The sequence below is a fragment of the Passer montanus genome, unplaced genomic scaffold, assembly GCF_014805655.1.
Source record: "Passer montanus isolate IOZ18808 unplaced genomic scaffold, ASM1480565v1 scaffold72, whole genome shotgun sequence".
NCBI classification, from domain to species: domain Eukaryota; kingdom Metazoa; phylum Chordata; class Aves; order Passeriformes; family Passeridae; genus Passer; species Passer montanus.
The window spans coordinates 2,009,826-2,035,175 of NW_024372370.1; the positions used below are offsets into that span (position 1 = coordinate 2,009,826).

Below are 25,350 nucleotides of genomic sequence, written 5' to 3' on the forward strand. Positions count from 1 at the left end.
TATGCACACTCAATACATAATTACCCAATGTGTAGTCAATGCACACTTAAGTATATGTGTATAATGTAATGTTTTGCTCATATGAATTATCTGCAACAGTTTTGTGACTGCAGATTTATTAATGATATAGAATGTACATTGCTCAAGGGAGTCTTAAAAGACATGTCCTTACTCCCTGCTGGGTTCTGCCAGCGACTGATCAATCTGCACTGTGAGAAGACCCTGAAGGAATACAAGTGATGTCAGAGCTGGTGAACCTCCCCACAGACGGGATCTGCACTGTGTGCTGCCCCTGACCCGAGGTCCAGCCAGTGCTGTAACATCTCCTTGTTCCCAGCATTGGAAAAGATGCAGCATTTCATAACTTGCTATTGGCTTTTCTAAGCTATTAATGAAGAGTTATCTGCCTTGCAAGTGTTTGTGCCTTTCTTACAGGGATTCAGTTCTTTCCTTGGTGCAAAAGACCTCCTTGGTATTTTATTTATCACCTTTCCAACTGCGAACACCAGGAGGATAAGGGATGAGTTGTAATTCTTTTCCTCCAAGAAGTATTCCATCAAATCAAAAAGATCAAAGCCACTAAGTTAAAGAACTTAATTTTTTATGAGCAAAATGAAAAAATAAACTAATGATAAGGCTTTGTGGGGAATAAAAAAGGAATAAAAACATAAGCAAATTACTAGTCACGGAAAACCAAATGGAGTGATCTTAAAACCTGTGAGAGAAAATCAAGCAGTGCTCTATCTGAGAAAAACTGTAATCAAGTAGTGGTTGTAAGAAAACAAGGAATTATAATACGAAAAAAAAATGAAAAAAATTCTCCCTTTTATGGTGTAGGGATGGTAAAGAACACACAAAAATGAAACCACCACTTAAGACTACATGAACTTGGGAAAAAATGGCTAAAGTTTATGTATGAAGCACAGTATCCACTATAAGAGCTTAAATATTGGTGTAAAAAAAATTCACAAACATATCAGAAACAAATAAACTTGTGTTTATTCATTCAAAACAAATTTTACTATTTGAGGACTCTTATCTGTGGTTTCCAAAAAACCCCACTTGCTGGTCTTTGGTAACAACACCAAGCAAATTAAATACTGTGGGCAACATCACAATTTGCTCTCCCCACTTGGTTTCAGTTTTAAGCTTTTAATAGTTTTCAATAAGCAAAGATTGCCAGCTGAGTGGCTAAAATTATTTTCAAATTAATGTTTTCCACTCCTAATATCTACCTCCCTCTTACAGAAATTGTTTGTATGGAGAAACAATTTGACTAAAATGTAAACTTTTTCTTTTAAGTATATTATTACAGAAAAAAGGTCTGCTTTTATTTTTTTCAAGTTCTGTTCAAATACAAAAGATAGCAATTTATCTTTTCCCTTCTTTCAATTTTTTTTTTAGTAAGTTCACAATGTTGGAACATTGTGCAACTCTCATTAGTGCCATTCCTCCACTCCGGCCAACACAACCCAAACTTCATTACCATTTCTGTTTGCTCGCACATAACAATGTGCCTCACCAAAGCACATTTCTTCCTCATCTGCTACCCTGATTTTAACAGAACACATAACAAGAAAAAATCAAAACTGCCTCACCAAAGCACATTTCTTCCTCATCTGCTACCCTGATTTTAACAGACAAATACTAAATTGCTCAGAGACATGCAATATCATAATATGCCTATTGTGGAGTTTCTCCATAACTACTGCTTCTAATAGCCCTTGTTTAAAATTATCCAGTGCAGAAATCCAATTACAGCTCATTTATCTTCAAAAAGAGTTAAGACAGCTGGCATTATTTAGCCAGGCTGGCAGAGACATTGGCAGAGACACATGTAATAAGCTGCTTACAGAATACTGACCACAGAGATTAATCTTGCTTCAGGGCAGACCAGTTTCCAATTGGAATAATTAGTTCTCAGATCTCTAACCATGCTTGGTACTTTCCACCTAACAAAAGCAACTAAACCCTAAGTGTGAAAGTGATGAGTGCCTGCAATTACAAATGCCACTCAACACTCTGAATTTTGAAAGCACAGATCATTTCAGGGAAGCCTTTCAAAGATGTTTCATCTTGTTTCCAGACACATTCAATCACTGGTAATTTTTTTTTACTTTTTGCCAAATTACCTCCCACACCTTTCATCCTCTAAATACTGTTACTGAACATAAGTGTGCCTATCTGAGAGGTGCAATAGCAGCTGCAAGGCAGAGGTAAGTATTCTAATTAATGTGAAAATGGAGCTACATTTGGATTGCCACATTTCAAGATCACCTTCAAAATCCTCAGCAAATCTTGATACACTTAAAAAACACCTGATTATGCATTTGTTATTACATGTGATATCTTGAATGGCACAACTTTGTATAGGGCAGAGCTTTTGGATGATAATGACTCCTCTGACAAAATCAGTGCTTCTGATACACCACAGAGAACCCCAGGTCAGAGGTTATGGTCTTCTGCCTCATCTACCCTTATCTTCTGTCAGGGGTTACCGACTCTGCAGCAACGCATGCCTTAACATCAGGCACCTGAAGCTGGGCTGATGTAATCAACTGTGAATCTTGTGGTACAGAGCAATGGAAAGAGAAAGTCCTGTTCTACCTTCCAGCTACACGTTTCCATCACTTTCCTTGCTCTGGTGCTAGTATGCATCCAAGCCAGAAGTGAGCAGGTTTAAAAACTTAAGCTGGTGGGAAATGATCCCTGACAAAACATAAGCGTATATATGTTTTATTTCCAAATATTATCTCCTGATCTCACTGCCTGTAAGAAGTCAGATGACTCGTGCTGCAAGTGGTAGACAGGAAAGTACAGGTGACAGCCAATTGGTTGCTCTGTAAGCAGCAGTCTCCACTTCAACCAGCTCAGCCCTGCTACAAAACTGCACCTTCAGCAGGTGAAACCAAGCCATGTGTGCTTGTTCTTGCTGCCTCCCGTGCAAGGCACTGGCAGAGGAGTGGAGAACATGGCTGGGAACCATGCTTATGGTCTGAACAAGTTCCACTCTTTCCATCAGTTGAATGCAAGTCAGAGCCCTCAGTTCAGGTGCCTCAGACTCCCTTGCACTCACCAAGTGTCACTCTGCATTTGATATGGGTATTTTTTGTCTACCACTGCTCTGGCTCTTCTGCCCCATGTGTTAAGATCTTCCTATTTCCCTCAAGTGTCTAAATATGTTTGGTCTCATTTTCTGATCCTGTCCCCTTACGTTTTCAGCTCTTTTCGCAATCAGTCCTGCATTAAGCAGAAATTACTTTAAATGAGTCCTTACTATACATGTTTGGTGCAATATTTTTTTTTCCAATAGGATTAATCAGTGAGAGTCTGGAAGTTCATTACTTAAGGACAAAGACATTTCAGCTTAATGCCAGAAAGGTGGAGTCCTGTCTACTCCCCTTGTTGGTTAAATATAGTGCAGAAGGAGTGAAACACACCCAAACTTTTCCATTTGCTTACCTCAAACTTCTGACACACAGGAGTTCAGAAGTGGATCTGAAGATAGAGATATGCAGACAGATAATACATCCCTGTCTCCAGTTATAAGCACGAATTTTCCTTTGAATGAATATTTGCAGGAACATTCACTGGGATTGCTGCAAACACTCACTTCTTCTAACCACAGCCCAAAAAAAAGTTACTTGAAGAAGGAATGTATTGATCCCACTGTGCAGCCCCAGCCTTGTGTTTGTCCCGACACCTCACAGTCTGCTGTTTACTAAAGAGTTTGTACAGAGACAGTTATTGCACTGAAGAAGCAAGAAATACTCCTGAACAACCTTTAGAAAAATAAAAAAAGTGCTTGATGTCCAGAAGGTAAAGAAATGCCCAGTTCTAAAAAAAGAAGGTGTAAATGAAACACCAGCAGGTTGATTTACTGACAAGTGATACAAGAATGTGGGATGAATTCTGAGGAAATCTTAAAAAAGAAAAGAGGAAAAGCACAGGATGTTCTACTGTTTCAGCCACACAAGCCTCAATCTTATTTCAAACTTGTGACAGAGAACACAATGACCAAAACACTGTCAAAAGGTGAAAAAAGCTAGTGACCACAGGCTCAAAGAGGTGTGGTGTGAGGCAAGATTGCATCAAACGAACATCTCACTAAGAAAAAGGATCATTAAGGGAAGGCAAAACAAGCAAAACCACCACTCATCAAGCCCTTGCTAAAACCCCTGATGACAAGAAATAGAAAAGCTCTCCACAGAAAAGCACAGAAATTAATGGTGAGTATCCCTTTATGGAATCAATTTTATTAATTGTACAAGACACAGAAATAAAAAAGTTAAAAAACTGAACAAAAATTTTAAAATTGAGGAACGTATTTTGTCTCATACCAATGGGAAATCAGCTAATTTATGAACTACAAAGGAGTAACTGCTTCTTCTTGACTGTTTCTCACTTAAGGACTTAGCAGATATGGTTTTAAAATTGAGAAACGTATTTTGTCATACCAATGGGAAATAAGCTAATTTATGAACTACAAAGGAGTAACTGCTTCTTCTTAACTGTTTCTCACTTAAGGACTTAGCAGATATGCTTTACCAAACCCAAAAGCTATCCCCAGGCCAGAAAAAGAAGACAAAACCAAAGTAGATGTGGTGTGACTGCCTTGCTAGCTGAGATAGTCCTGAATGAAAGCTCCCTCTCAGATGCAATGCTGTCATCACAGCTAATTCATCTACGTCCTGACCATCTCTGTATTGTCAGAAAACTGGAAAAGGTGTCCACATATCTGACTACAAAGCTATCCCCAAGCCAGAAAAAAATGACAAAAACAAAGTAGATGTGGTGTGACTGACTTGCTAGCTGAGATAGTCCTGAACGAAAGCTCCCTCGCAGATGCAATGTTGTCATCACAGCTAATTCATCTACATCCTGACCAATCTCTCTGTATTGTCAGAAAACTGGAAAAGGTGTCCACATATCTGACTAGTTCCAGAACAGAGGAAAACATTTTTAAAGCAGCTCTGATTTCCTGCTCATGACACACCCAACTGAAGCACTCGAAGTCCCTCTCAATAATTTGTCAATACATAAAGTCAGTTCCACCAAATGATGCCTAACCAAAGCAGGAGAGTGATGCTCACCCTTCACACCTGTGCAATGCACCATGGCACTGTCAGCTTTAAGCTGTACCTGGATGGATGAAGGGACCACCCAGCCTGAAGCTGCTGCCTAGTTGATATACAGATAGGCAAACTAAAGACACAAGATCTCTGCTCCTCGAAAGATGTCACAGGAGGTTCCTGATTTAGGCCATAGAAATCTGTGACTATGTTCCTATAGGCTATAATCCCATGGGCACTGGCTTTACCTGCACTGTACACTCTCTCTCTCAAACTATGCCCATGTGCAAGGCAAGCAAGGAGCAAAGCATCACTTATGGACACAGGGCCAAGGGGCTCACTGAAGCACTCACAGAAGGATGTGAGGCTGCACACCCCAGCCTGAGTGAAGTGCCTGCCCACCAGGCCTGGACAGGGATAGCCTGGAAGCAAACTCATGCTTCTATGGGGGACAGCCAAGCCTTTTATAATTTTTCTGAATCTAAAGAGAGCTGTCTAGCAGATCTTAAGGATCTTGACACTTATTCTGGTAAACTGCCACTTGTGAGGCACTCAAATCAAGAAGAGCAGGCAATCTCATTTAAGAAAAGCACCTACTTCAAGAGGCCCTTCAGACCCATATAACCTGAAAAGTAGAACCTTATACTGAGAATGATCCAACTTGTAATGGAGATAGCTTTTAACTCTAATATATATACTTTTATTCCACAAACTTCTTGCCTTAAGAGAAAACATATTTGATAGGTAGTGATCCAAGACCCTGGCATGCTGTACACCTGAATTTCAAGGGTTATGATTTCACTGACTTGCTTTTCAACATTGTTAGTTTCACAGCTGTTCTTACTTCATCTGAAAAATATTTTCAAAACATGCAGATGCCACCTGAGCTTACAGCTCCCATAACGTCACCTGTTTAATATTTTCTGGAGTAAAAAGTGCAGAGAACCACCTGGGTAGCATCAGTCTCCCCGAATTCTTTGCATGGACAAGTCTGGCTACATGACAACTGCCTGTACGGGGGAGGGAGAGGTGGGCACCACACATGAATGACAGCTGTAGCCTTTCCTACCATCTCCTGATATCTGATCCTTCACTGCACTATGAACTCCAACATTTAATGGCCCAGATCACCCAGTCCACACGTCAGTATGTGATGGGATGAAGAGGGTCCTCAGTCCCAGCTCCCATCTGATACAAGCATTAAATTATCTTATCAGGATCTGTATTTAGCATAATGCTTGGGCAGAGCGGAGCCAAAGTAGAGCAATTAATGTTGACCCATGTGGCAAAGCACACAAGCTATTTTTGCCTCATTTACTATGACCTATTTTCATGGTAGAGACAATAAGTTGAAGCTAAATACAGACTGTGACTCATCTATCCCCTGTTCAATATTTTAAGCATAATTCTGTAGAACAGTTGTTATTGGCTACTCCTCAGCCTCTTCTACAGTAAATATTATTGGTAAATGTTGTGCTATTTTTTAGCTGAGCCATTTTTTTAACTACTTTTGTATTCTTGGTAAAAAAATAAAATTTCTTCTAACCACATTATGATATTGATATTGTAACAGACATCATAACATATCTTCAAAGGCTGAAGACTAGTAAAGGAAGGTTTTAATGTTTATCTCATTCACATGGTTTGGCTTACTTTACAATACCTGAACATTAAAATGCTTTTCACCATTTTAGGGCTTTTTGGTCAAGAGACCATTCACACCTCCTTGTGATTCATGGCTGTAGTTCCACTTTTCCAATGAGTAAGTATTGTAAGGCACAAATTGCTGGCAGGAAACTCTTTAGCTTGTTCATGATAAAACAGAAACAAAATAGAAAAGCTGTAGCAGAAAAGTGATTTCTTTGCAAAACAAACTTCCCCATTAAGACCACCATATAACCCTTTTTCTCAACTACAGACCAAGGTATTTGAAGCAAAGTGATGACTACACAAAAGGAGAGTATTAAGTAAGCATAAAATAAAAGCAAAGAGGAAATTTTAGAAGATCTTGTTACTTAACTGAAAGTCTTCAAGGTTGTTTAACTATGAAAAAGAGACATTTTTATTTCTAAATTCTTTAGAGAAACAACTGCAATACTTTTTTTACTAACTATACACAATATCTTCTGTTTCATGCACATTTGTTTTTTTAAAGTCTCAGTCATACAACTGTACCTTCTTAGATACTACTGAACTTACTGATTCAATTTCTGTTCATTACTTTGGTAAATCAAAAGAGGTTTCTTTAAAGCATCAGTCACTGCAAGACCTCCTTTGTGAAGTTACTTCATTACCCTTCTCATCTGTCCTAGGAGAGGAATCATAGCACCACACTTTTTTGCAAAAGGCTACAACAGGCAGAATATCTCCCCACACTAACGATGTCTTCAACCGCTCTGAAGAATTAGTCATTCATTTTCCTTCCTTCTTCCTCCACTGCAATAATTAACTGTCCTGCAAATACAGGGAGAGGGAAGAGATTCAAAGAACATCACTGGAATGGAAGCAGTTAATTCTGTGATGGAGGACAGTATCATTTACATGAAAGGATATCAGACCCTTAAAACAAAATGTAGCAATGTATGCTCATAGCAGAACTAGACAGGAGACAACCGATGTTTCTAGGATGCAATGACTCCTTTAAGCTTGTTTCCCTTCAGATCAAATGACAGAGGGCACTGCAGTGAGCCAATTTTCAAACAATAGCTGAAATGATAATTTGTACAGAATTGTTTGGCACAGACATCTACAATTAGATGCAGGATTTCCTTTTGAATTCCAAAGGGACTTCCACATCCCTGTCTTTCTTTACTACGGCTGAACATGATGAACAAACAAGGTGTTCCTAACTCCGGAAAGAGGAAGAGAAGAGAGGGGAAAAAAACCCCAAGCTGCCAGTAAAGACAGAAAGAAAGCTTGATCATGCCCACGTGGACTGGAAATAACCTTCAAGGGTCAACTGCTAAGCTAAAAAGGAGGCCCCTATTCCCACACATAGGAAAGAAGCCATTGTTTATTCTCATGAAATAATTTAATCATAAAACTTTCAGAACACTCCTTCTGAAAAAATGGAATGCTGTGCAAAGAAAGTCATTGCTATTGTATCTTATTTTAATAAAGACATATCAGACAAATACAACACCAAAATCAGAAAGAGTAGCTTAAAAACACAGAGTTCTCAATTTCTATTATTAGTTGCTCAATTTCTATTAAATGTTTCCAGTCTTTCTTCTCTTCCACCACTAGGTGTCTTCTAATTCTTCACTCTTTCAGGATAAACTCAGACTGTGGACGGTAAGAAGGTCTTTGCTTACAACCCATTCTCAGAATTCTATCTTAATGTACAGAATTAATTAAACAGAAATGCAAAGGTGAGACCTGTATGAAATGTAACTATTTGAGCAATAACAGAATTTTAAGTTCCACAACTATGGGAACACTCACAGCTTCCACATCACATGGTATGTCCCTTTCATAGGAGAGACAAAGTGGCTTTCATTCTTTATAATCAGTTTTCCTACAAAACTGGCTAAGTAATGCAGGTGTATAAAGGAATTAATCCATTACCATTTCTGTGAGTTGCTATGCTTGCTAAAGATCTGCAGATGGCAGCATTGATGCAGTAATTAGTCCTCACCACAGCAGAGGTCAAAACCATTTCACCCAACTGTTTCGTATTTGAAGCTAAATCCCATTTTCCAGAGTCAGAAATCCTAACACCAGGCAGTACAAGCACTGGGCCAGGAACTGTCAGGCAGTTAAAGAGAAGCCAGATCCAGGATCACTACTACAAGACACTGTGTCAATCACCCATTCAATAACTGTGACAGGTTAGGCCCCATTACCTTGGAAATAAACTACATCATCGAGGCAGTAATGAACACTGTGAACCACAGCTGCTGGTTCAGAGCCAGCCAGAACTGCTGTTCAGTTCTTATGGCTACCTCCACATGCTGCCAAATTTGAAAGAAGAAGGAATGCAGAGATGCATCCTGCCACCTCTACTGCCCTTTCTTCTCTCACTGTTCCTTGTTCAAAACAAGCTTTGCACCCCCTCTCATTTCTGCTATTTGGGTAAGTGATATGAATTTGGTGGCCTCAAAGATCAGAGAGCACATGGCTCAGTTACAAGCAAATGAAGGTTATGTCCCAGATGTTCTAAGACTAAAACAAAAAAAACATTGACAGGCAGTATGATTTGGAGGCAAAGGATGAAAGTGACAGAATACGGAACACACAAGTCTCAGTTCAGTTTCACTGCTCCATCCTATCTTAAAACCACTTTTACCAACACAATCTCTACATAAGGAAAAGAGCTGCTTAAATGATTGAACTTCAGATTTATGCCCTGACTTACTCTCCTAGGCCTCTTGTCATGATAAAGCTCAGAATTTTCAGCTCCATCCCTTTCATCCCTTTAATGTGTGTGTGTAAAACAGATATAATTTTTGTAGTTGAACAGTTAGTTGGGAAATACAGAGTTCTCTGACTGGACGTAGCTCCATACCTGAAAAGACAGTGACTCTGAAATCACCTGCCTGCAGCCAGCTCTGCTGTCCACCACAGCCAGCTCAGAGCACAAGCTGGCCTTGTCCTGGTGCTCTGGTGCACTGAGCACACTCACACTCAGCAGCTCTTTCATTTCCCTCCCAGGACAATGCTGAGCCTACACACCAAGCAAACCTGCCCAGCAGAGCTCCTAACCAACCAGATTCACTGCTGTGCAGCTGCTTTGTCCCAGTCTGGATTATGTCAGCCCCTTTATCATCCTGATGCTCCTCTCGTGTCACCTCAACTGCACCACAGCACCCCAAGCTTCACAACCCCAACACACTGCTGCTTGTTCACCTGTGCCAGGGACAGGTGGGGCAGGCAGAACAGCATTAGATCGTTGCTTCTGCAAAGCAAGCTACCTGCCAGGGCTGGGCAACACACTGTAAGGCACCCTTGAAGTGCTTATTCTAATTCACACAGCCCATTCTCACTTCAGGTACTTTTGATTAAACCCTTCACTGGTCTGCTAAAGCCTACGTAACAATTTTCAATTGTTTAATTTCTGATAACATATACTTGGGCTAGTTACTGACAGAGCTTGTCCAAACTCCTGAACTCTGGAGGAGTCAGAAGAACTCTCCCTACTCCTGCACTTGACTTCATCAAAGGAATCTGAGTACATGCAGCTCCAAATAAGACATTTCTTTTGAAACACTAACTCTGTTCCTGGGAGGCATATCAAGTTTCAGAACAATACTTCTTATGCACCTGAGACCTTTAAGAGCAGTTTACTAGTAAAAACACCACATACAACCTACTTAGTAAGGAAAGAGTATTGGAAATAAAACCTCTCTCCCAGACACTTCCAAACTGGAACCAACTAGTTCCTGACAATGGAGGTTTCAAAAAAGAAAATAAAAAAGTTGAGCATTCACACTGCTTTTAAAAAACTGTTAAATATCTGTCATGAGAATTGTGCACTTTTTGAATTAGGAAAGCTGCTTCCCAAAAAACAGAACACAGGAATTTGTCAAAGGCAACATAGGGTCATCAACAAGCATGGAGCTATGTTGGTATTTGCCATGAGCTAATATTAGATTATGGACACTCTGAGATTTCTGGTGTGTAAAGACCACTGTCTCCAGCCCATTACCCCACTGTCAGAGACACCTCAGAGATTCAAATTTCATTTTAATTAATTTTTGAAGTATTGTTTCTTTCAAAGGCTGACTGACAGTGATAAACAGATGAACTACAGGCCAGATGCACTGTATATTTTTTGGCTATTTAGGACACAGGGTATGTCCTGGCTGTAGGAGAGTTGGTGCAGGGGGATGAAGGGAAGGGAAGAGGGGTAGGAAAAAACTGAAATGAACACAGGAGAAACATGGAATGTTGCTTTTTTTTTAAGGGAAAAAACATCTCCTTCCTCATACCATACCATGTACTAGTAAAACAGGGAACAGAAAGCAAAATGTGACAGTAAATAAGGCATGTCAGGTACAGCTAACTAGGCTGCAGTTCTCTTAAGCTGCTCCCTTTTACATTCCTTCAGCTCTGCTGCACACTGCATTTATACCCCCCCACACAGACAAGTGGGAGAGGAGGGACAGCTATGCCATGACGCAGCCTCTGAGCAACACACACAGCAAAACTGGAAACAACTGCAATAACTTTATGCATTCAGTGCCAACTTTTAACCAGTAGTTTATTCTTCAGTATTCACTATGATGACCACAGTATGGGAATAAAAAACGAGGCCAGTTCTCATCAAGGTTGAAAACAGTAACCCAAAAGTGAATGTGAACTCACCCACAACAGCAAGCCGGTAAGTTAACAAACTGACATGGGAGAGTTGCTTCCTGCATCACTGGGGCAGTGAACCATGCAAGAAGCTTCAGTTCTTTCTTTTCAATAGATTCTATCAGTGGAAAGGTTGAAAGGAGAAGAAGACCATGAGCTCAAGCCAGCTCCCTACCAAACCGAGGCAGAGGGCAATCCTTCTGTCCCACTGTGTGCAGAACTTTTCCGTATCAGCTGGACAAAGTTTACATTACACAGTAAATGAACAGGAAAACCAGACTTTTCTGTAAGATGACTAAACCACTGAAAGACCCAGCAGTACATTAATTCTGCAAAAGCAACAGCATGAAGGCCTTCTCTTCAGTGCTGCACTTTGGGGCTGTTGCAAGAGATCAAACTCATTTCTTCTGAAGCTTACTGCAAGTTAGTGAAGACACCGTAACAGACCACATGCACTCTGCCTCATCCTCAGATAGGAAATACATTGGCTTAGCTTTTAACTACTTAAAACTAGCTTTAGCACAACATAATGCAACAAAAATTACCTTGTCTACTGCTCGAACTTCAGAATAGCAAAAGACCCCAGATGGAACTGAGCATTTAATTTAGTAGAAGCTGGAGCAGAGGAAGTACTCACCCATCTGTGGGAAACAAATGCAAGACACCCATTTCTAGCTGATAAAACAGCAAAGGAAATAAAAATAGAGCCAGGTGCTTCCTACAGCAGAAACCAAAGTAACAGGGGAATGTGGCACTGCAGAGCAGCCCACTGCCTCTCACAAACCACAGGCAGTGCAACTTTTGACTTGGGTGTTCACCTGCAAATGCTTATCACCCTGTAGCTGCAGCCAGCTGAGCACCTAGACAAGGAGTATGCAACCCTGAAAACATCTCTTTTCAGCCTCCTGCTGCCAAACAGAGCTACCTCTCCACGCCTGGGGGAAGGCCTGCCAGCCTACAAGCAGCAGAGAGGTTTGGCTGCCTCTTCTCCACCAGGAAGGCTGTGAAAAGCCTGAGCGAAAGCAGAACACAGACTGACAAGCTGCAGCAAACAGATGGATAGTTAACCTGCCAGCAAACTCAACTGGGCTGCTGTTAGCCACCTGTGTAAACTGTGGGATTTGATTCCAGCTGCCCTCACAAGGCATGACCTCCCTTGCAGGATCAGAACATCAGCCACCCTCCAGACAAAATGACACAGCTACAAGAGGTCACACTTTCCACCCTCCCCCAAGAAGACAACAAGTCAAGAGACAACTCACAGCATATAGGTTCTCTGATCCCAAATTCAACATTTGCCCACTTCCCATTAAACCCAGAATCACTTTTGTACTTGCTCTTTTGCTAAGGAAGGCACTTGCCTGTTTTGGCATAAACAAACTGCATAAACATAAATACATAAACTGCATTTACAGTGCAGTTCAGCTTGGAAGGTGCCTCCACACTTCTGTATATTTTCCCAAAATAAAGTACTCTTGCCTAGGAGAGTTCAAAAGAACAGTTCTTCTCTTCCAGAACATATACATATGGCACTGAATTTCACTGAACAGTTGAAAACAGTGCATGGTTCTGCTGAAGCATGCTCTGGAGTTGCTTTACTAATGATAGAGCCACTGAAGAGTTTTCAGCACTGGTTAGTCCTTTTAAGATACTTCTTAGTCCTAAAATATTAAGCACTTTTAAATAGATTTCTATTTCTCTAGGGTGATCTGGGTAAGATTTGCAGCTCACTGCATTTAAAAGGCCTTTGGAATGATCATAAAAAACCAAGTTTCATATTAGTTCACCTGAACAGAAAAAAAACCCTAAATATTTAAAGGTAATCTATACACACCAAAAATCATGTCCAGGCTCCTCCCTTTAATTACTTTAACCATCACACTAACCTATGCAGACACCTACTCACTAACACAAACCCATTCAGCTGAGATAAATTACATTACTCCAGTAGAGAGGGGCTTCTTTTCCCAGAAGTTATCTTGAGCACTAAGTGAGGCTCACCTACCTACATTAGTTTTATAGTCAGTAAAGAAAGACATTCTCATAAACAAATCTGACTCTGGCAATTTCTGAACTGTAGGACTTTGTTGCTTCTGGTACCAAGTGAACATCCTGGCAAATTCTTGACTACATGTCAGGTGGAGACCAAAGCATTACTGCTCCCCTACTCAACACAGAGGTCTCTGCTACCACCTCCCAAAGACTGCAGCCAGAGACCTGAAGCAACAAGCACTCTACAGAGAACATGGAATGAACTCCTTCTCCAAACTGCTTTTCTCAAGTTGATAGAGAAAACATAGGAAGTTAGTCTTCTTCACTTATAATCCTTTGTGAATACTCCAATCCCACCTGAGATGTCTGTTGCAGTGACACAGCTGAGAGATTTTACTCCATTTTAACACAGGCTAAAACCTCTTCTCATAAATAAGCATGTTATTCATTTAGACAGCAAATAAAAAATAGAAATATTGCTGCTGTGTTAATAAAGTGTTGTAAGTACAGGCATAAAAAGGTTGTGTATTCAAGTGAATCAAACTTCTCATTTCAAATGCAGTGACTCTCTGTCACTTTCAGACTGACTACTATCCAAGGCAATATAAATAAAATGGGGATTTCCACCAGACTATGCTCTACTGAAAATACATTTACATTGTGCTTATTAGAAACTTATGCATAACCAAGATGTGTATTCTTGCAGATACCTTTCTATGGAAACTTTAACGTAAAATATGCTTTCATTATACCACAAACATTAAAAGTTGAAAATATATGCAGCACAACAGCCCAGTCTGACCACGCTGGAAATATTACAAAAGTTTGACTGTTGAAAGGTAATAGAAATACCAGCTCACAGACACCACACCAATGTGAAATAGTAACTTTCAAGTATGACCAATAAAAGAGCTCAACACTAGTGAGATTACGTCATTGTTTCCTGCCTGAGAAGAGGAGCTATTTTAACTAAGCGAAGCTGAGCAAAGAGGAAGTCTAAACCTTCTACAGATTTGGGGCCATGAAAGAAGCATCTCTGAAGAAATTTTGTAGAGCACAAAAGGTGAGTAATGATCCCTTATGCCGTGCTAACAAAGTAACTTGGATATTCATATATGTTGCTAAGAGACTTTGCCCAGAATCAGAACATGGGCATTAATTCTAGAACTAATGAAAATATATTTAATTGTTAATGCACTTTCACAATATCAGCAGCATTCTATAAAGAACATTTAAAGAAAAATGATTGCATTTGTAAAAGCATAGTACCATAAATACTGTTGTTTAGAATTTTAACAAAAATTTTACAAGTATGCAATGAATGAAAACATTGGTAAGTACATTTATCACTAAAAGAAAAATGTTTGTTTTCATGAAACAAAAACCAGGAGATCATGTTACTTGGTGTCTCTGTGCTTCACTGAAAGCCATGTTCTCCTTGGGGAAATGCAACCAAAGATAAGGGACAGACAAAGTAAAAAGGGGGATTGGGAAGGGAGACACACACATGGTTCTTTAAATGGAACCACTGTTACCTAACACAGACTAAAAGAAAAATATTTGTTTTCATGAAACAAAACCAGGAGATTATGTTACTTGGTGTCTGTGCTTCACTGAAAGCCATGTTCTCCTTGGGGAAATGCAACCAAAGATAAGAGACAGACAAAGTAAAAAGGGGGATTGGGAAGGGAGACACACACATGGTTCTTTAAATGGAACCACTGTTACCTAACACACATTAAGAATCTGGAGGAAAAGATTTAATTTTGCTGTCAACGTCTTGTTCTCATACAAGGCACATAGCTGGCCTTCACAATTCACATTCAAAATGTCAGTTATCATTAAAAAAATTAGAAGACTGATAAAACATACAGACAAACAAGAGAGGAATAATGTGATTTTGCTGCCAATGTCTTGATCTCGTACAGAGCACAGAGCCAGACTTCACAATTCACATTGAGAATGTCAGTTATCATTAAAAAATTAGAAGACTAATAAAACATACAGACAAACAAGAGAGGAATCATTCAGAATTAATACAGACCAGTCTTCCAGAAACCAGTGACTCCAAGGGCTCTTCAGCAAGTGCTTTAACCAATAGCAGTAAGTAAATGTTCCTATTATGAAAAATGGCAATTAGGGCAAAACCATCCACCCAGAGGCACCCAAAGATGTGCTTGGGCTGACCTGGGAAATATTGACCTGAACTCCATGCAGACAAGTACCAAGGAAAAAGCAAAATATCTCAAATTGTGTACAAATGCAGATAGGTAACATATGCTTTTAAAAAATCTCCATATTTCTTACCTAAATAAATGCTACATTTTAGGTTGTTAAAAATTAACTGGCATGCATTTAAACTCACAAAGTTGGGAAACAGTTTCCAGAAACCAAGCAAAAAAAAAAAAAGGCAAAAAAACCCAACAAACCCTTTCTGTTACAGCAGGTCAGTTCTTTTATATATCTCAAAACTATCACAAACCTGAAATAACTAGCAAACAAGGCATGAAAAGTATATCACACCAGATTCAGCTTCCTCTCTTCCTACCAAAATCAGGCTACTGGCTATTTTGAAAACATGACCTGACCAGAAATAAATATAGTCACTCTAAGTCCGAAGGAGACGAGCGAAAATGAAACTAAAATCCATGATGTTTCTTAATATTCAGATGAATTATTCTACTTGTCTTATACATTACTACTCAATTCATCTGCCAAATCACTCAGGACATTGAGCTTGGTAGTTCTGCACTGTTCAAACACAGTCACTAGAAAGACAGAAAAAATAACAGAAGAAAAGAGAAAAAACTCACAATGTGCAAGAGGGGGGGGAGGTGTATATTAAGCAACATCAGGACAATTTTGTGCAACAGTAGTGAAAGTGGAACAGTGTGCCAGACAATATTTTAACTATGCTGCTATGCACACGTGCACAATACTTTTTAGCTTATGCCATCTAACCTTCAATAAGGTTTGCTAGCATTATTTATTTTATTTTTCTTATTTTTAGAGTTCTTCATGCAATAAGGAATTTGAGAGGCATTTATACAGATGCCCTTCAAACCTTTCTGTATTACATATATGGCCTTTCCCACACAAAACAAATTCTGTTGCATGTTCTAATGTCCTCATCTGAGCACAAAACCACACTTTTTTCATTTGTATGGCCAAAAAAGACCTTGAAGTTAAGGGTTAAATATTTCTATGCATAACTTTAATGTATCTATAAACTGGATAACTGTAAGAAAATGAGAAGCCCAAACTTTATATTTCAAGGCAGAAACTAACCTATATAAAGATTTAACAGGCCATATTTAAGTTAGTTACTCCATGGTAGTCTTCTCCAAAGCAGCTGGTATCTGCCAGTGTCAAAGCAGGATGCCAGATTAATAAACACTGGTTCAATCCCCTATGCATTCCTGTAGCACTGAGAAAGTATTTGGTAACATAACAGAGAAAGCATTAACCAGATGGGCAGTAACAATAAACCTGGTTTTCAATGCATTCTTCACTTCCGGAGATAAAACACACAGGACCTATGCACCCTTCTGCTCTTGAGAACCATTCTGGTGCCTAACAGATACTGTGGAACTTCCTTGGCTGTTTGTCACAAGTGGGAAGATCAGACAAACAACTAACTTGTTCCTCCTCCTCTTCACAAAGCTGCCACAGGGCTGGGTAAAAGGCCAGACAAGAGGAACCCTCCCACATACAGTCATGAAACTGTGACCACACCAAGAGCCAGGAAAGTGCTGGGGGTGAGTGTTAAACAAAGCACTCATGCAAACACCAGGTAAGGTCTGCCATCCTCATGGGCTCCAGAGAAAACCAGGGATCCTCTCCTTCAGAGGGATCCTCTCCTTCAGCTCTCATCACCTCAGCCTGCACAGTGACATTTCAGATGTCCAACTCCAATGACCAAGAAGCTGGATGAAGGAACATAACTTTGCTCTGGGGCAGCTGGCCACCAGACAGCAACTTTTCCCCCAAGGCAAATACTGTTCCCCTATGGCCTGACTGGAGACTGTGCAGCTTTCCTGCTTTTTAGTTTTTTAAATAGCAAGTCTATTAATCTATTATAATTTTATGCATATGTTGGGTGGGTGGTTCTGATGCCCTGGGATTAAACACTGTATTAGAAACTAGGCAGATACTCAAAGAGTTTTTATAAATGTCTTTAAAGAGCAAGCACCTGCTCTTTTGGGAGTTAAGTAGGTCCTACACAGATAAAAGGCAAAGTCAGTACTCTTTGCATATCCAAATGTCACTACATGCCATGCTAACTTGTTTCTATTCATAACTAGTTTTAGTCAAGAATTTTTTAACAGAGACAGCTTGAAGAAATATTTTCTTTAGAAAGTAGCTGTCGTAGCTCAAATATAGCTATTTCAACATAACTATCAGCTACTGATGCACACCTGAAATGTCAATCTTGACTTTTTGATTCCTTATATTAAGAGACCCTGTAAGTAATTAAAATATTTTATTAAAACATGCTTATAAATACTATTTTCACAAGTCTGACAATACATGTTTCCCTCAGAGGATGATAATGTATTTGTAGTCACAAAAAGCAACAAAACAAGCACATTTCAGAGCTAAACAATAGTTTCATCACTAAACACTATCCTAAAACAATCTTCCTGTTTGTTTTTAAAGACAGATTTTATTTGACTGAGAATAACTTCCAATATTTTTTTGATTTTAGGGGATTTATGGAGTCTAACAACTATTCTAAGTTTAATTAAACTATGACGCCACAAAATTCCCACCCAGAAGAATACAGGATTGCATCACTGGTCTTCTACAGCTTTGTGTTCACAGTGGGATTGTTGGTGAATGCCACGGCACTATGGGTGTTCAGCTGCACAACCAAGAAGAGAACAACTATAACTGTATATATGATGAATGTCGCATTACTTGACCTGGTTTTTATATTTTCCTTGCCTTTTCGGATAATCTATCATGGGACAGAAAAGTGGCCTTTTGGAGATACATTCTGCCGGATCCTTGGGGCTTTCACTGTGTTTTATCCAGCCATTGCTCTGTGGCTGCTGACTTTTATCAGTGTAGACAGATTTATGGCTATTGTTCAGCCCAAACATGTCAAAGAACTAAAAAATACAAAAAAAGCTGTGCTAGCTTGCACTGGAATCTGGATAATGACCCTCTCAACAACATCCCCATTGGTGTTTTTACGATCTGATCCAGACCAAGCCTCAAATTTCACTACCTGCATGAAAATGCTTGATATCATCCATTTAAAGGAAGTAAATACATTGAATTTTTGTCGCTTGATTTTTTTCTTTTTGATCCCCTTGTTTATCATGATAGGGTGTTACCTAGTCATTATTTATAATTTTATTCATGGCAAGACTTCCAAACTGAAGCCTAAGGCCAAGGAGAGATCCATAAGAATTATAGTTACTCTGATCGCTCAGGTACTCATCTGCTTTGTACCCTTCCACATCTGCTTTGCCTTCCTGATGCTGCAAGATGAAAACACAAGTTACAATCCCTGGGCAGCCTTTACCACCTTCCTCATGAATCTCAGTACGTGCTTGGATGTTATACTGTACTACATTGTTTCCAAACAATTCCAGGCAAGAGTCATCAGCGTAATCCTGTATCGCAATTACCTTCGAAGCATGCGCAGGAAAAGTTTTCGAACTGGAAGTATGAGATCACTCAATAATATGAACAGTGAAATGATATAAAAAGAGAAAAAATGTCAGGGGACTTTGACAATGTAAACAAGGGATTCTTTTTCCAAATTCTAGCACTGGGCTACACAGAAGGATGTTCTATAACCAAAGATAGCAGATATATATGTTGCATTGTAAATACAATGGAAGCAGAATAATAATTGCGCTTCTTTTTATTTGTTCAACATCTTTTGCCGTTTCACCTGAAATGAACTAAACCTAGCATCAGTGTTAAACTTTCCAATGCTTTTATCACCTCAAATGTCTGTGAATATTGTCAGATGTGAAAGTGACTATTAATAGAATAAAGCAAACAACACTGAAGAATTATGATGCAATGCATATATGAATTTTTTATATTTGCATAATCAAATGCTCCTGAAACTACTGTATATCCCACATTTCTAAAATTAATTCATTCTCTCAATATCAAATGCATTATGACTTCATGAGAAGGTATATGTAGGTAAAATTTATCTTTTACTTAATTAAAAACATCTTTGATGTAGATTCCTTTGTAACTTACTCCATTCTGCAGTCATAAAAATACCATCAAAGGGTAAAATGTTTAAACTGTTCATTACCTACTTGTGGGTATGATGTGCAAAAGCAAGGTGTCATAAATATGCACAAGGTATCTTTTTACATATAGGAAAATATTAATTTGTCCAGACATATTAGCAGCCTATGTCCTAGCAACAAACTCTAGGTAACAAACAGGAGCAGTAGCTACTCAAGCTTTCAACTTCTTTTGAATACTCACACACTAAAAAAAAAATATACTTTTATAATATCAAACACATGCTTTTTGTCCCTTATACATCAGTCTTCAGATACTTTCAATAAATGCACTGGAAAAGCATAAATTAAAAAAAGGTCTAATAGAGTGTTTAATATTAAAAATCTTACTCCAAGAGCTTTTATTATTACCTCAGAGTGTACCACACATGGAAACTCAAGTCTCTGTGATCTCACCTGCCAGAAGTTTAACCACAATGGGTTGCAAGCTCTGTGGCCCTACTGTAATATGCACATCTTTCATTAAGTGCAGAAATCTCAAACATAACCTATGCAAAACTGAACCACTGAACACCTTACAGTTGTAAGAACTTCAGCTGCAAGCACAAAATGGAGTAAGTAACAAGCTCTGGCACTCAATTTTTGAAAAACATACAAAATACCAATACAAAATGCATATGCATTTAAAAGGGAACATAAGCACATGATTTACAGTTCTGTTGCCTTTCTGATTTAAGACAGAAATCAGCACAACCTGATTCTAGTTTTTACAAATTGAATGGATTCAAACAATTTAGACTGAACAAATACAGCAATAATTTTTGTGCTGCAAGCCATGTTGCAATCATGTTAACAGAGGAAATGAGACTAATGGATTGGAAACTAATCATCGTATGGATAAATTATAAATTAAACACAAATCATAGCTAAGAAATAAATGTTTGAAATTACAGTAGTTGTGCCAAGAACCTTTACACTTCAGTTCAAAAGAGGATTAGAATAATTTGAAGTGTTAGATGAAGAAACATTTCTTTAAAAGAAAATCTTCAGAAAACAATCCCTTGAAACTATATCTAAAATAACCAATTCATTAGAAGCTACTTACAAACCAGAAGGCAAGCTGTTGATGGTGATGCCAAATATATACTGAGTGATTTCTACAAGGAGAAGATCAAACAAAGCTGAGAGCATCCAAGCGCCCAATAAAAAAGACTGGAAAGAAAAAGGTTCATTTGAATCAATTCAACAGTTTCAAAATAAGGTTTTAATATACCTCTAAATATAAGAAAAATTAAGAAAACCCCTATAGTAGCTCAGTTAAGACAAATTCAATCTTTAACACAACGTAATTCCAGGTCCACTTGTCTAGATAATGAAGAATCAAGAGTAAGATTGTTTCCAAATTAAATTTCATGGGTCTGATACCTTACAACTGATACAACTGCAAATAGAAATTAGAATAATCCACTGACTGCAAGGTATTATCAATATAAATTTAAATTTATTAAAACCAAATTATCTTTACAAGCTTTTAACACATATTTCTATACAAAATGCTAGAAATAAAACTGCAGTATTCATCCAAGAGTACAAGACTAAACTGTACAGAAAAGTTTCTATTAAAAAAACTCAAAACTGGAACTTACTGAAAATTTTCTGCTGCCATATCTTCTTTCAAATATTCTGAAGTTGTAAATGAGCAGACTGCTGCAGAATGTGTCTTTCAAGTCAAGACATATTGTTCTTCCACATACAAGTCTCCAGATCTGGAAAGTTAATATCATCATGTTAAGCCACTCCTTCTTCAAGGGAATTCTTTACAGAATTTGTGCTCAGAAATAATTCAACACTGGAGTCAGGTAAAACAAATGCAGCACAGGTAAGGGAAATACAGAGAGTAGAATGTCATGGAGAGTCTCTTTATTTTAAAATATTTTCAAAGCAGATGTCTAACTGTTAAAATAAACAAACAATTGAAATTAACTCAAAACACACTTTGAGCTTCCTAGTTTACGCTTACAAATAAAAAAGTAAATCACTATACTAGTGAATTTAGAATTACAAAGAAAAATATTTTTGAAGCAATCTCTAGAAACAAACTAGTACAGTGTAACTGTTCTAAGAAGGCCTAATCAGATCAGCTTGCTCAGGGCCATGCCAAGGTGAGTCTTGAACATCTCTAAGGACGGAAACTGTTCCTCTGTTCCACCAGTCTTACAGTAAAAATCCGTTCCATTAAATGGGATTTCTTGTATTTCAATTCATGCCAGCTGCCTCTTGTCCTTTCACTGGACCTCACTCTGCTTTTTTTTTCCCCCTCACATTAGGTATTTACACACACTGGTAAGATCTACCCTAAACCTTCTCTTCCCCAGGTTAAACAATCCCAGCTCTCTCAGCCTCCTCATACATCAAATCCTCCAGCCCCTGAGCAGCCTGGCAGCCTCCACTGGACTCTCTCCAACATGCCAAGGTCAATTTTGCACTCAGGAGACCAGCACAAGGGACAACATTTCAGACTGCTCTCACTGAGACTGGGTAGAGATGATCACCATCCAGGCCTCCTTGTGAAGCTCTTCCTACTTAATGCAGCCCAGGATGCTGCTTGGCTTCTTAGCCACAATGCTGCATTGCTGCTTCATGTTCCATTGAAGCCTCACCAGGACCCTCAGGGCTTTTCCTGTAAAGTGATTTCCAGCTGCTCAGCCCACAGCCGGTACTGGTGCATGGCGTTACTCCTCTCTGATACAAAAGTTTGTATTTGCCCTTGCTGGACTAAGGTTCACACTGACCCTTTTCTCCCCGCTAAATGGCTGCAGAACTAACAGGTGTAACAACTACAGATCCAAGTTTTACATGGCCCACAGGCTTGTTGAGAGAACACTATGTCCTACTGTCCAAGTTATGAATGAAGACACCACACAGTATTGGCCTCAATCCACTTCACTCACCCATCTCACTGTCCCATGTCAACATGCCCCGTTTTAAATCCACCCCCCCTGAAGTCAAGACTGGCAGGGCCATGACCTTGCAGCTGAGTATTTCATGCTTCTCACTATCCCATGTCAACATGCCCCAATTTAAATCCTAGCCTGAGTACCACCCATCCTGAAGTCAAGACTGGCAGGGCCATGACCTTGCAGCTGAGTATTTCATGCACTGAGCAGCTCTCACACAGACTATGAAAGGCTCCTAGCCTTACTGCTCTTTGCTTTAGCCAGCTTAAAATACACACAGATATGATATAACGAAGATTTTTTACACACAGCATTTTCGCTGCTCTTGAGGGCCTTCTGTATGGAGACAATGACCTTTTAGTTTTGGACAGCACATATTTTGCCTTCCAAATCAAATGTACTCTTCTTCAACTGTTCACTTTAATTTGTGTGCTCTCTACCAGCTTTAAGAAGTAACAAAATCCAACATCCAAAATGTTTGTTCATTCCCTGGAAATTCCTTTCCATTAAACACATCCTTGCAGGTGAATTTATTCTAAACAAAATTTTTTTAAGAGTTCTCATTTGAATATTAGCACCAGACAGGAGTTAAACAATCTGTTCTCTCTGATCTCAGAGGTACTCAGTGATAGCTTGCTCCAAAGGCTGTGGCAATAAGTGAAACAATCTCATTAAATAAAAAACCCAAACTCACAAATTCCCTCAAAGTTCCACAATAAAAGTGTCATAGCTTTTACAGATACATGCAAGTGTTTATGGTTAAGACACAGTAGAGATGTTTTCTTTGAATAAAATGCAGCTACTACTGTTTTTCAGCAGATCAAACATATGGAAAGAGAGGATTCCTCTGAAGACAAATATCAAAACAAATAAATAAACAAATGCCAAACCCACACAATTTTCATTTAAAACTTGAATAGTTTCTCAGACTTTTTCATTCCCCTCTCCAAACACTTGGCTGTAACATTTTTAAAAGGCAGACATCATTTATGTATTTTCACTGCACAGCATCAGCAAGTTACTTGGTAAATATGAGTAGTGCTTTGCAGAGTTGTAATTTATTATTACAAAAGCTCTTGTTTTTGACAAGAAAGATTACAGAGACCACAACAGCACAGAGCATCACTAGCTAGGTCTAATAATCTTTTAATGCTTACAGGCTACAGCTGGCATCCTCAAAGACATGAATTTGACTACATACCTTTTGTTTGATGCAATTGTAAAATCTATGGGCTAAGATAAACACAGAGGCATTTGCTAACCTTTCTCTATTGAGCAATAAGTTTTCTACTTCCAAAAATTAAAAACATCCCAAAACAAATATCCACAGAACTTGTCTAATCACTTTTAAGTGCATTATTCCAACACTTAGAGCCGATACTATAGGATCCTTAATTAAATTTAAAATAAAACCTTACAAGATACAATATCTAAAAGATAGAGTATCTTAGTTTGAAACAGGAATGAGTATGAAATTAACCAATTCAGCCGTTTACCAAAGAGCATGACAAACTCCCCCATCATCCCCCATTCTAAATCTTTCAATTTAGAAGCAGCAGTTCTATTCAACAAAGTTTCGTTTTCCACAGCTAACTACAACAGTTAGTTTAGAGAATGAAAATTATGGCCTCTGTTGTTAAAATAAGTAATTTATAATCAGCATGCCTGAACAAAGTACCCCTCTTCAGCCTCAAAAATTAGGCACAATAAGATACTGACATTCATATCAAAATACTGTTGTTATTAGTGTTCCACAGCTAATTACAACAAAGTTAGAGAATGAAAATTATGGCCTCCATTGTTAAAATAATTTATAATCATCATGCCTAATCAAAGTAGCCCTCTTCAGCCTCAAAAATTAGGCACAATAAGATACTGACATTCATATCAAAATACTGTTGTTATTATTAAATGGGTTAAGTCACACTTCATTCACAGCAAGTTTACATATGCCAATGCCTGAAAGGAAAAACAACACAAACCAAGTATTTTCCCAGACAAGTAAAAGAAATTAAAAGCTATATTGATTATTTCAGATCACTTTTTCTCATGCTTTCCAAAAAGTAGCATACTGGGGGGATATAAAAAAAGACAAGAACCAGCTGGTCTATAGCAGTGTACAAAGGAAAAGAATCAGAGGACAAACAGACTGTGGGAGAAAATTGCACAGAAAACCACAGTTTGCATTCTCTTTTCACACAAAGTGAACAGACTCTTACCTGAAAATCCTCTTTTACAGCTTGTAGGTTGTACGCAAAGAACTTCTGATAATGTTGGAAGAGCAGAGTCAATAGAATCGAGATGGCACTTGGGACTAGTAACAAACTCTTTGACAAAGGCGCTTTATCTTAAAGACAAAACAAATAAACCATCAAACCATTTTAGAGAAAAGTCTTTCACATTCAAAAAGTGACATTTAAACAGGTGACTGGATGACACAATAGCAGTGACACCATCTTGACCTTTTAGCTCAACAACTTCCAAGTTGTCAAAAACTTGCGAATAGATAGGAAGAACACGCTAATCAAAGGAAATGTTTAGAGATATTAATAACAGTTAAATATTAACCAGACATTTTGTTTCCAACATTTTCTCATGAATTTGGCTACAACTAAAACTAAGTTCTTTGCACCTACTGAGGTCATGTCCTCCTATACTGCCCTCCTAAGGCTCAATCGCATTTCAGGAAATAAAATAACCACTCTTTCTTCTAGCAAAATATACATACACATTTAGTTAAATACTTCTGTTTCCTTTGCATTAGGGACTAAGATTAGCTTTTTCTTAGAGGCTTTGAAGCAGGAACCA

The 25,350-nt window shown here is 38.6% G+C and overlaps 2 protein-coding genes across 2 annotated transcripts in view; one reads left to right on the forward strand and one right to left on the reverse strand.

Annotated features, from left to right (window-relative positions):
* UBAC2 (UBA domain containing 2) overlaps nt 1-25,350 on the reverse strand; it is an 89,013-nt gene that overhangs the window by 54,839 nt on the left and 8,824 nt on the right. The window contains exons 2-4 of the mRNA XM_039730424.1: nt 24,762-24,889; nt 21,232-21,351; nt 20,691-20,797 (exon numbers count right to left, since the gene is read on the reverse strand). Of these exons, the coding sequence (XP_039586358.1) occupies nt 20,691-20,797; nt 21,232-21,351; nt 24,762-24,889 (355 nt within the window). The remainder of the gene's footprint in view (nt 1-20,690; nt 20,798-21,231; nt 21,352-24,761; nt 24,890-25,350) is intronic.
* GPR18 (G protein-coupled receptor 18) lies at nt 14,382-19,354 on the forward strand. Its single transcript, XM_039730425.1, has 2 exons — nt 14,382-14,424; nt 18,070-19,354. Exon 2 carries the CDS (start codon nt 18,113-18,115, stop codon nt 19,076-19,078), a length of 966 nt encoding a protein of 321 aa, XP_039586359.1. The 5' UTR covers nt 14,382-14,424; nt 18,070-18,112; the 3' UTR covers nt 19,079-19,354.

Bases quoted from the DNA above. Each gene is read 5' to 3' on its own strand.
- GPR18 (XM_039730425.1), top strand. From the start codon at position 18,113: ATGACGCCACAAAATTCCCACCCAGAAGAATACAGGATTGCATCACTG.